This window comes from Phaethon lepturus, unplaced genomic scaffold (assembly GCF_000687285.1).
Source record: "Phaethon lepturus isolate BGI_N335 unplaced genomic scaffold, ASM68728v1 scaffold18167, whole genome shotgun sequence".
In the NCBI taxonomy this organism is placed as follows: domain Eukaryota; kingdom Metazoa; phylum Chordata; class Aves; order Phaethontiformes; family Phaethontidae; genus Phaethon; species Phaethon lepturus.
The window spans coordinates 22755-36044 of record NW_010552715.1 but is presented as its reverse complement, the minus strand read 5'-3'; the positions used below and the strand labels follow the sequence as shown (position 1 = coordinate 36044).

The following is a 13290-nucleotide window of genomic DNA, read 5'->3' as shown; positions in this document are numbered from 1 at the left end:
CAGAAATAGCAAGACCTTTTAAAGAAGGCTGTTCCACTACATTCATAAAACAGAAGCAAGGTATTATGGTGAAAACAAAACTTGAATTCTCAGAGTATTTCTGGGAGCAAGTAGTATGGTCATGCTCTCAGTTCAGTTGGAGTAAAACCTTTGAAAATTATGTGTGAAGAAACAACTTCATTTTCTTCATAAATAATCATAGTTTGAACATATCTGCATTTATTTTGAGAAATTACTGCTTGATGTAACATCACTTCTGGTAGTTAGAGGTGGTACTGCTAAAAGCATAAGTCAGATTCTGTAGTGTTGCAGAACCAATAAGATTAATAAAAAGAAAACCTTAGAAATACACAAAAAATATTGAACGGAAGCTGCCCTACCTTTCACAGAAAGGCAGACTCCAAGCTCTCAGATGGTACTGAAGTTACCATTCCAACACATGTTGGGACATCTTGTAAAGCAGGAAGTCTAATCATGGACCTATTAAAGAAAGAACAACAATACAGTTTAACATTCTGCTGAAATACTTACTGGTTATGTTTATTTGGCAACACTGCTGCTGATACTAAGATGGGAATATATTCCCACCTTTTTTGAAAAGAAAATAATAAATGTAAACAACATAAAATTATCTTATAATATTGTAACATTAGCAATTGACCAAGTTGGACTATAAAATGAGATTCTCTACTGAACAAGTACAATAAACTCTGATCTCAACATAGGAAACTAAATTATCACAACTATGGTCATTGATAAGAAGATTGGGAGCAGTGCACACCTTCTAATTTAAATAAAATTTCTAGCCAATCGCTTGTTTTATACTAATGGAAAAAACCCCTAACTCTGCACTAAGTTACAGAACTATTCCAGATATCAGAATGTAGATACATCTCTACATCTGCCACATCTCTGCAGGTGACATACTGAAGTTTATAGGAACTAGAGAAAGTCAACATATTTGTCATGCACAATAACTTGCAATTTGGATTGCACAATACCTAACACAACTTTTTTCCCTGAGAAAAGGCAACTAGAATCACAGAAAACATCACTCTAGGTACAGTTCAAGTAGACTAAGCACATTGTTAGGACAGTTCATGACTTCAAAATGCTATGCTTAAGAAAAGTACATGTTAGAACTATCTTTAAATGCAATAAAGAGTTATGTCCACAGGTATTTAAGGAGGTCATCCTGACAGAAAGATGCTGGTGGAAAAACTAGTATTAAAAGGAATGTTTCAGTTTGAAGGCAAATCAACTCATGGATAAAAAGTTACAAGTCAACAATGAAAATTACTAAGTCACATCAACAAAACGAGCAGTGAAACAAAAAATTATGTTCACAAGCAATCTGATAGCTCAGAATTTCAGATCCCACAACTGTTATCCAAGCAGATATAAAAACCCTCTAAAGTAAACCAACCAGAGAAATAAGTATACTTTTAAGTTAGAACTCCTCTGTACGTGAAAGAGCAATCACCAATAGTACAGTTTCATCTCATTCAAACATGAATACAACTGTTGACAAACAAACAGATGAAAGGGGGATGACAGAATGACTCTGTTATTAAACTAGTAACAAATGCTTGAAATAGTGGCTCTGAAATCTACTGGCCTGGTTCATAAAGGATATCCCAATCAGTTTTTAGATGGTTTAGCAATATAAAATGCCCTCTAGAGTATTCAAATTATTTATTTAAAATAGATACATATGCATACAACTGGGCTGCCACTGTGATGCCACATAAGTAGATTCAATATACTCTAGAATACAGAAGACACAGATAAGCTACTTCCTTATGTTTTAACATACGTTTTTATGCATGCAGACATGAAATTAAAGTGTGATTGAACAAAGACAGAATCAAGGCAGAACAACGATCAATATTTCATCAGATAGAATTAAAAAATATATTACATGTAAAATAACAAAAAGCTATATCTAGAAGTTATGTTGAGCTTAATCCTACAATTGTTACACTGACAGAGACAGTGGCTTAAATCTATCAAGCCAAGTTGCTCTGAAGCTGTTTTAAGGAAGACTGTAAGGCTTTTAAACTACTGGACTAGGAGAATTTGGATTCATCAGCACATTTTCAAGCTTCATAATAATCGGCCTGCACCACTACGTGTGTTCTAGCCTAAAAATCTATTTGGATGAAGCAAGAGAATCCAGTACTAATTCTGTGATAGCATACACCTGGAACATTTCCTATGTTGTCAATATAATAGACTTTTTCCAAAGGAAATTTTAACAATGCTAGATAACAGACATAAATACAGTATTTCATAATATTATGCTATAGAAAAACTGATTTCCTAATGTAGATGTAAAAATAATTCTGAATGAATGTGAAAAAAAAAGTATCATCAACGATTCTCCAATACATTTTTATCACACATATTGAAATAAAAATAATTTGAAAATACAAGATGGACAGTTAAAATGTATTCAATAAGGACAAACCAGTCCCACATTTCTTAGAATGTCACACTTGAAATTATCTTATTCAGCCAGTGCTCTGTAACAATAAAAACTGAAGTAGAAAAATTGGGTGAAGAACACTGACAGTGAAGAGAAAGATAATGAGAGAAAGAAACGATCTAAGTCAAAGAATACAGTATGCCAAACTTATGTTTCATTATTACTGCATTAAGACAATTTATGGTTAAGATTCTCCGCAAGTTGTGATATTTTAGGGATAGCCAAGGAAAAGCAAAATGGCATCACCTGGTTGTAGAGGAAATGAGAATTAAAACAAAAGCTGTGGGAATTAATAAGCTGCTGCAGACTCTAAGCTTGTGAGGGTATCATGCTCTGTTGACCACAAAATTTAAAGCCAAGTTTTTTCGAACCACTAGTGGAGTTCTAGAGACCACCAACTCTCAGAGAGTTCCTTTTTTCCATGGATTTACTTATCAGGCAATGTAAAAAGGGCCACCTTTTATCCCATTCCTCACTATGTGCTGCTACCTTTCACTAATATTAAATATAAAATAGAGTGCAGCCTAATTCTTATCTGCTCTCAGAAACAATGGTGTAATAAAGTAATTCCTGAGTCAATTAATTTCTATTTTCACAAGACTGTTACAAACCAGAGAAAACTGACATGCTAAGTCATATTGTTTTAGTCATCAAAGTGTTGTCCCTTTTGGTAAACAGTGGAAACTCAGAATGTCAAAAACTAGCTTCTAAAACCTAAGTAATATAGCATTCTTACCCACCAAGAAACATCTTATGAATGAATAAAAGTGAAAGAATCACAAATTGTTAAGGTTATTTTTCTTGTTTCTTTCCCCTAAAACCACACAAAAAAAGCTAGGATTCTTCAGCGTTATTTATTTGTGAGGGTCTAATCAGCTTATTTTGCCCTTTAAAGAAAAACTATGCAATTTACCAATAAAATTAAAGACCTAGAAAGTTTTAGGAATTTATATGCACATCAGCATGCACATGCATGAAGAACATCAACCTCTGCCTCTTGACTTCCCAGAAAGAGAAACAAAAGCCTTACAACTCTTTGCATATGTTTCATTGTGCTGTGCTGTCACGTAGAAAGATCAGGGTTTAAAGTTTTATGATCCTGAATGGAATAGCAAAAGAAATACGTTATCTGCTAAGAAATACCCACTCTTGATTTTGCATCAAAGAAGTTGAAACAGTCTCAGCCCTGTCTTCCTATATGAACAAATGGCAATGATTCCTAGCCAAAGATGACTAGATACAAAATTGGATACGGAAACATGTGGGAAGTGGATGAATATCTTTGCATTAATTACCTTTCAGTGACTTCTTCCATTTAAAAAGATCAATAATAATATCAGTCATTTAGATTTAAAATAAACTTTGGATGATAACGCTGCCAAGTTACAGCAGAGATAAGAACATACAATATATTAAGAAACCTCTTTCACTATAACTTTGAGGCATTTGGCTGGTGGTTACTGCCAAAGACTCAATAGCATCTGCTCTCACTTTAGCAGTTTGTATTCTGACTCTGGTGAATGGAAGCACAATCTCTGAAACAGCCTTTGGGGAACACTACTGAGTTGCTCGACAGAGCTCTTACTCAGAAAAGAGAGGAGATTAATATTAGAGAAAACTTGAAAGATCTAGCTTCTGAGAAAGGAGAGAAGAACAGTTTCCTAATACTGTACATACCACAAATCTCTTTTTTACTAAAACATTAAAAACGTGCCCTAAAACTAAAACGATCATTAAATACGAATAGATTTAAAGGTAGAAAATAGATCTGTTTAAGTCACATTCAGGTAAAAGTAAGAAGAAACAATGTATTTTATCTCATTTGTCAACAGGCATAATGAAAACAGAATGGGGACTCACATAACATACTTTTTTTTTCTCCCCCTAATGTGCTTGAGAAGGTCACAGCCTCCTTTGCTTAGTCCTGGTGTGTCCAGACACAGCAACATATGGTAAGACTGAGTTTTGACGTGAACTTACAATGTCATTATTTTAAGTGCCCAGTAGCACAAACTACTAAATTTGTGTGTGGTCCTATGCAATCAACAAATCTGGCCACACACAGTGAAAACCAAGCTTCTAAAACTTCAAAATCAGCTGAAGGAATTCTCTCCTCGAGAGCCATAGATCCCAGATAGTAGCCACTAGTGAACCCCACAGCCACTTTCAAAACTGTAAAAGGCTTCATGTAAAGCCAAAACAAAGCTCTAAAAGTGGCTGCAGGAGATCACTAGGAGTGGCTACTCTTCTGGATTCACTGCTTTTGAGAAGTAAATCCCTGCAGCTGCTTTTAAAAGCTTTGAAAGTTTCATTTCAATTATCAAAGCCAATAAAGCTTCAAAAACAGCCATAGGGATTTGCTCCTCAGAGAAGCAAACCCCAAAAGGCAGTGATGAATAGTGTGATGGGTTCTGTGGCTCTTAAAGTATGTACAAATTCCTGTAAGTCCTACACTTGTAATTACAGCGCCATGTTGTGCAGCAATTGTTACACCCAGACAGTTCATTAAGGCTTATATGGCACATTCATTACTGATTTCCCATTCTCTTTAACAGTTTTATGTCTGTTTCCTTTTTGTTTTCTTACACCTGTATAAACTATTATGTGAGCAACCCTCACAACAGTTACTCAAACAAATTTCATTAAAACATTGCTGGCTTCCTATCTCAGTGGTGGTAAGTCATGTCACAAAATGTTGCACGTACACTGTCACAGACTGCATCACATAATGCCATCATCACATCATTGCAACATGATAACTATAGCATGCAAAATCATTCTTTTCTCTGAATGAGAACTTGAAAGGGCACTAATTAAAATACAAGAGTGAAGCTTGATAATATGTCAATGAAGAACTTTGCCTGCAACTGCAATATAAAAAGGCTTCCATTAATTCAATGAACATAAACACAAGTAACATTTCAAAAGTAACTGCATGACTTAAAAACCTAACTGTACTGATTTGAAACAAGACTTGGTCTGATCTTTAAAATTATGAGAACTAAATCCCTAAAAATTTTACAAATGTAACTAGTGACGTAAGCATCGTTCTGAAAGAAATATATGATTTATGTCCCTAAACAATTAGAGCTTAGTATCTTAAGACACTGATAGCTCTGAAAAAATTACCAAAATGATGTTGAAAAAGATAAATTTAGGTACTAGAACATACGTACTATATTAATGAAGTATGTCATAAAATACATTCTGCGTGTACTTACTAACCTTAAAAGATCACTGATTTTCAAGTTATTTTTTCAACTGAAGTTTTTAGCTTCCAAATAAATACATATTTTTTGAAAATGCTTTTTGAAAAAATGCTATAAGAAAATCACTATGATCTTAAATAGATGCAGGTGTTAAGAACTCCATGACTGGTTTGTATGAGGAAAGCAAATCTTGAAAGATAACTTCAAAATTCTGTTATATCTTTATTCACAGGTGTCCTCTGTGACCTGTACTACTTACTTTACCTCTCTGTTTCAATCTTCTCATGTGTAAAACATGAAGGAGCATTGAGAGAAATAATTAATGTTTGCAAAGAGCATTGAGATCCTTGGATATAAAAAACATGGGGAAAGCATGAAGTACAAAAGTACCAGTATACTATTTTTTCCAATTTGAGATAAACAAGTTACTTTTATCACAAAAAACCTTGAAAGTTTAGTAATACAAGATTATGTAATAAAACGCTTACAAAACAATCTTAAGTGCTAAGCATATTCTGTTACTCAGAATTGCATTAACTCCAAAGGAAACACTATTAAAAGAAAGGACGTGTTTCTCACCCGTTTCAAGTATGCGTTTATGCAGAGGTATAGCAGCAAGAAAGGGTTCATCTTTACAGGACTGTATCTGGGTTCCAACCAAGTCAGAGTTGGTAGCCATAATTCGGGCACTTTCTTCATTAAGATTAACGCCAGCCATAGAAGCAACATCATTGATGTCATCATCATCTCTACAATGGGAAAAAAACAAAATAAAAATAATTCTGCATGTGATATATTGATTTTGTATTTTAACCACTCCTCCAAAAGTAATCATCATACAACATGCCTGGTGGCTGTGCACAACGACCAGGGTCTCCATTTTCATAGAATATATTCCAGATTCAGAAATAATTAAATATTTCTCTGATCAGATTAGGAAAATTTTAGAAGCAGGACAATTTGTCTGTAACAGAAGGTGTGACAGAGGTGTGTTTTCTTCATCTGAGAGTCAGTGATATCAATGAAACCAGGATGGTGACGAAACTAAAGGCAATGATCACCTCTAATGATCACATTTGGCTATTCTCTTTATGCTGAGAACTAGGAGTGAAATTAGAAAATAAACAGAACACCCCACAGACATTAAAAGCAAAAACGTGAATTTGGAATCCTGCATTGTTTCACAAGTTCCTATCAAAATGGGCACCAAAGCATTTTCAGCAATAGTCAGGAAAGATTCTTGACCATGATGAGTTCATAGGTAAGTTTGCGTTCCAAGTGTGGTTTGAATATGCCCTAGTATTTTCTCAGGCAACATGAAAAAACCAGTTGAACATGTCAACTAATTGTAGAAAAATGAGCTGCATTTGAGAAGATGATAGCAGCACTTCCCAGACCACTGTTTGCCCTGCAATACCCTTCCTAACAGCTTAAGGAAGTACTGACTAGCAAAGTTGAGTTTCCATACCTGTATGTCCTAAGCATCTTTTCCCTCCTACCTCTATGAGGTATGACTGGTAACTGTGGAAACAACGATCTGTTTTTAGCACCTTATGTTTAGGAGCTATTACTGACAAAAATACTGTATTTCAGCATATTCTAGGAGTGATTACACAACCTTCGAGAATATATATGGAAAAGATCCACATACATCCAAGTCCAGACTCATACTACTGCATAAAGCAAACAAATAAAAGCTTAATTTAAAGGATTTAAAAAAAAATTACATAGATGTCATCGTAGAATACTTTGTCACCTCCCAACAAGTTTAATGCCTACAAGTAAGGTCTGAGAAAACAAGGAGAGAAATCTAGAAATCCATAATCTAGGTCCTCCTTGCCCTCCCATACTCTCCTCGATATCCGCACTGGCGTAGCCAATTTTGGTGGAAGACTTCTGTGGTTTGTTAGATACTGGTTTTGTTTTCTTTTACAGGGGAAGTTAAGAAGGGATTTTTCTTTGTATAAATTTGGAGAAATGTGCTGAACACTTGAGGCAGAAAATTAAAAATTCTACAATGATTGTCAGAAAAATGCTACACAAATGAGCTTTTATTATTTTCCATGAGTACTAAGCACTTCATTTCTTCTCTTGGAATAAGATTCCTGAGGATAGTGTCACAAAATTGATCTCCTGCCTTGATGGTTTTCATGCTGAGTCTAAAGGATTTTCATTTTTACATTTCACATGATATGTATGTGACATCCATTGGAGGGTCACAAAAGCCACCATGAAGAAACTGGGCTCCTATCCATTCAGTGAATAGATGACTGAACTAGTCTTTGGCCTTGTCCAGCCAGGTGTGAAACTGCCCCCAAATATGAAGGCTGACAAATGTACTTGGACACATAACAACTAACAGTGATGAGTTAAAAAGATTCTAAAAACAAATGAAAAACAGCAACTAAAACTGAAAAGGGGGAAAAAACTTTTATTTTGGGGTGTTAAAAACCTCAACACTGAAATCAAATGAGCATCACCCAAGGTAATCTACCCAGGACCCGTAAGACCCAAATCCGGCAGGCCTTTTAAACCACGGCAAAAGGCAGTTATCATAACACAAACTCAAAACTATGTAACATAGTGGAGGCTACTGGAAAACAGACTTGAGCCCGGAATTTCAAGATAAACCTAAAACTGACCAAACTACAAAACATTAACCAGCTTGTGCAGTTAAAAAAAAAATGCAGTATTGATTCCCAGTGGACCCTCACATCTCTATGGGTGCAAAGGTGGCACTGCTGCCCCATGGGGTCTGGCAGTGCCTGGGTACTGCTGCCTGCTGAGGTGACCTGAGCACAAGGACTCAAAGGATCTTGATAAATTATTACTTGAGCAGGATACTCACATGCTTCTTCTACATACAGCCCCCATGATCTCACTCGCTTTAGCAAGCATTTATCACAGAGTGATGCACAATCTGGCTAGCAGTAAGTATACAGTCTCAATCCCGTATTTCCAGATCAGGTTGCCAGGATTGAGTTACTTTCATCTCCTTCAAGCAATCATCCATACAAAAATCAAGACAGCACTCTTGACTTCAAGAACATAATTTTTAAGAAAAATTTATACTTATCTCTACTTTTACTTAACAGCTGAAGAAATTACAATCAATCTTTTACCTTCCTTCTGCTTCGCATTTTAGCTATTCCAATTTTTCTTTAGAGTACAGATCTGTAACCACATTATAAATAAACAAATATTGCTGAAATCAACACAAACAATTAATTTGGGCACAAACCCTGATACCAATGAAATTATCAAAATCAATGCAATTAGCACTGTACGAAGACTGTCACTGTAACTCCTGGACAGAATCACCTCCTTCTGGTGATCTACTATCTGTGACTACATCTATTTATTTTTTTTAAAATGTTACATGGAATATATACATATAAAATGTTTTAATCATAGTTGGGCCTACAGTTTTTTTCAGTCTAATGGGAAAAACTCTATCAATATATCCTTTTTGACTTTGAGGAACTTCATCACAGAAAAGAGCTTGGGTCTGGATACTGAAGCACACACACGTTTATAAATAAGAGGGCTGGCATTCTTGCCAAACAATTACCTATAAAAGTCAACTTTTAAGTCCAGATGAGTGAGTTTTCAGATGTCATTCCATGGAACAAATATGCCATCCAGTGGTCATCTAGATTGATGATTACTGTCTATCCTTCCCTTTTCATCCCAGCACAGTATTTAACAATTTCATGTTTCTTGGCATATATTACTGTGCTCATACTAATTACACTGTTTCAGTAATTATTTGCGTTTTTTACTGAATTAAATTCTGAGTCTTATGGGACAAATCTAACATTCCAACATGCATGCTATTTTTAAGACGACAGCATGGGTTCTCAAACTCTTTCCAAACGTAAGCTACATCTTAGAATAGTCTAAGAGTTCAATTCTTCCTCCTGTATTCAACCTCTTGTAACTCCTTTCCCTCTCCATTAAAAACACGCATGCAATTACCCCCCCCAAAACCAAACCAAAACCCAACTTATTTGACAATAAGAAAGAAAAAACAAAATATTTGCACAGTTGTCCATAAGATGCTTCAAAGATTTTGTTAAAACTAAGACAAGCGGTTATAAAAAACTAGTAGCATTTTCTTTATGAACAAATCTTAACTGCACAATTGCATACTGTTTTTCTTTCTCAGGCACTTTGTAAGATTTGAGTCAATGATGTCCAAATCTGCAATACTGAACTGCTCCCAAATAAGCGATAAGAATAACGCAGCTCAGAAAACATTATACTGATTCCCCTCTCTCTCAAAAGTGAAATTTCATGTTGTTAGGGCACAGTTCCTAAACATATGTAAGACTCTGAGCAAATCTACAAATTCCATGGATTACAAGATCAGAGATCAACAAGAATATGTTGTATATAAACAGTGACTTGAAATTACAGTAGCAGCCACTACTATATTATATTTTATAATGGCATACATTCTATTTATACAAATTTATTATAACACTTATTCTGACTTTCAAGCTTGAATTTTAAATTTCTCCCTAATGCTGCTTTATTGTACAATTAATTCATGGTCTATGTTGGATCTTCTCACTGATAAGCAAAAGAGATGACAGAACATACCACATTTGTGGTCAGCATTTTCCTTTATTTTGAAAAATATGGAAAAAATATCCGATCACATAGCTTGAAATATTTATTTGGAAAAACAAAGGAACTTAAAGCTTAAGGTTTTACGTCATATGCCATTTTGAGATGAAAACTTTGAAGTTATCCATTTAACACAACATTAGCTTTCTATCTCTCCTTAAAGACAGGCTGCTTTGCATGTTATTAGATGTAACATGATGCATTTTGAGGCACTTTGCCAGAAGTACGTTACTAAAGTTTTATTTTTAAAAATAAAATACAGGCAACAGATTCTTTTGGCTAGGCAAAAAGAGGTCTGAAAACAATTTTTTTATTCCCAGGTAGACTTTACTTCAAAATGTTGCTAGTCAGCAGCATAAAATACAAATACTAAGATAAGCTTCAAACTATCTCAGTCACTTCATAGAACTGATTCTGAACAACCAAAAAAACCACCCCACCATCACATTGGCTGTATAAAACCTGATACTGACAGGCTCCAAGAGGTTGCATGTAACTTTGAAATACTGTTTCAGAAAAAGAAAGGTTGCTGTGAAAAGGAAGGAGCGTCTGGCTAGCTGGTACACTATTGCAAACATATAATCACCACCATACACGTTGAGCGAATGGTTCTGTCTACTTGCCTGATTTTACATGCAGTGCCACTGCGCCTTACTCAATACAGTTAGGAAGTGGTAGGATAATACAAGAGTACAAACGTATCTCCATCCTTGGAGATACGCAGAACATAGATGGACAAGTCCTTCATCTAACCAAACCTGCTCTGAGTCAGAAGTTGGACTAGTCAACCTCTCAAGGTCCCTGCCATCTGAAATTCTGACTCAATATCAGGGGGAATGAATGTTTCCACTAGTTCTTATATCAGCCACAATCTGAACTATGGGTAATAATTACTTTGAGACTCTGCTACTTTCACTGTCATCAGTGGTAGATTATGCTAGTGGGAGCTCCGAGGTCACCAACGAAGTGGTGATGTACAGAGCAGTTGTAGCCAAATACACAGGCCCCTAGCAGACTTCAGTGGGCCTTCTGCTTCATCTCCCCCGACTACAGAAACCTCTAGCTGGACTATTAGGGTATAAATCTAAGTCTGTATCTCTACTGTAAAACAACGAAAAATTACAAAAAAATGAATTAGAATTTCCATCCTTAGGTATTAACATAATTGAAAAGTCAACTAAATGGAGTTGCCTGCAGTTCTCTCTGAAAAATTTAGCCACAATAAATTTTAATACCAAAAAAGGTGACAAAAAATTTCATTAATACAACTTTATATTGCGGAAGTCGGGGGCTGAAAACTCTGCGTCACAAAACAGCTACTACAATATCCAGTGAAGTCATGTAAGTAGTCTTACAGTTCATTAATAAATGCTGACATTAAAGGCTAAGCTGTAATTTGCAAAATTCCTGTTACATTTTTTATGTAATTCCTTCCTTCCCCACCATCCAGAACAGAAGAAACTGAAAATAACAAAGTTCATATTTCCATTTCTAGTGACTAACACTTTGCTCGCAAGAGTGAAAAGCTCAAGTAAGTTATTTTAAAGAAAGCAAAATATAAAATAATGAAACAAATATGCAATAATAAAACACTAAGGGCAAAATAAATTTATACATAACACAACTATTTTTCAAAATTCTTGCTTTGCTTTAGATGCCAGTTTGCCTTCTGGCTAAAAACACATTCTTCACACACGCTGGGAATGCTGAGGAAAACTAGTCAGCATTCAGAGGATTAATACAGATTTCCAGCATTGTGCCTTCAGGCTTAATAGTCAGACATCTATTTGTCCTCAGGAGAGGTTAGGGGTTGAAATGCAAATATGCAAACAACTGAATTCTTTGTTAAGATATCAAGAAAAAGCTTGATCTTTGCTGCTCTTTAATAAATCCTTGCAATTTTATGGACTTATTTAAATGCAGCTTTGTGTCTTACTATTTTGAAGAAGAAAACAATGCAAGGAAACAAACACATTCATTCTGACTAAAATTTGTTCTCTAGAGGAAAAATGACATACACCCTTGACAGCTTATTTACCAAACTCACTAAAGATTTATTGATTTATCAATCAGTGCCTTGAGCATTTGCTTCTCCCCAAGGGAAAATTAACAATTCCAGCTAACCTAATATATTCTATGTATGAACTAAGTGAATGCAAGAATCAATCCTGGCACAGTTTACAACAGCCAGTTAAAAAAATGCTGTCCCTTTTGGTGTATGTAAAATTGAAAGCTATACTAACAAAGAATAAATGCTCATGTTGCTTACAAACATAAAAAATACTTATTAAGACAGTACAATTGAACCCAACAGACATTTTAAATCATTTAAATACTCAGTGGGAGGCAAAAACATAGGAAAATAAAAAATTGGATGATTTTGCTTCTAGATTAATACTAAGTACTACCACTATTAATTGCAATACTGACATGCCTCAAAGCAGAGACATTTCAAAGAGCTACAAATTCTCTTTTACTTCACCTGCAAAAGCATAAGCCTAAAAATTAATTCCTACTTTGATGATGTCAGAGCAACGTAAGAATTCCAGAAGACAAAAATTAAAATATAGGAGCATCTTGTCATTTAACAAAGAAAGAAAATTTTTAAACACAAGTAAAATGTACTTTCATCATTGGAAAAAAATTAAATGATGGTAGTGAATGCAAAATCCAGTAAACGTAAGATTAGCTTTTCACTACAAAGAGTAAAAAATATCCAAAATATACATGAAAATTTGAAGTACAAAAGAACTAGTATAGCAGCTCAATACATCAATGCTACTCTGTTGAACCTTTGCAGCACCTGACTACAGGGCCCCACAGAATGCCCCAACCTCTGCTCCATAAGCAAGCACGTGAAGAATAGATACAGCAACATCTTCTCTTTAAAACCAAGAACAACAGTCCTACACACAAAAAAACCCCAAACCTCAAACCCACTACCAAAACCATACAATATTT

At 35.0% G+C, this 13290-nt stretch overlaps 1 protein-coding gene across 1 annotated transcript in view; it reads right to left on the bottom strand.

Annotated features, from left to right (window-relative positions):
• Positions 1–448: 448 nt before the first annotated feature.
• The window catches only part of LOC104624046 (transcription initiation factor TFIID subunit 4-like), a gene marked incomplete at its 5' end in the record, with an annotated part of 34373 nt that continues 21531 nt past the window's right edge, over positions 449–13290 (bottom strand). The window contains 2 exons of the mRNA XM_010291307.1: positions 449–480; positions 6277–6446. Coding sequence (XP_010289609.1) covers positions 473–480; positions 6277–6446 — 178 coding nt within the window. The remainder of the gene's footprint in view (positions 481–6276; positions 6447–13290) is intronic.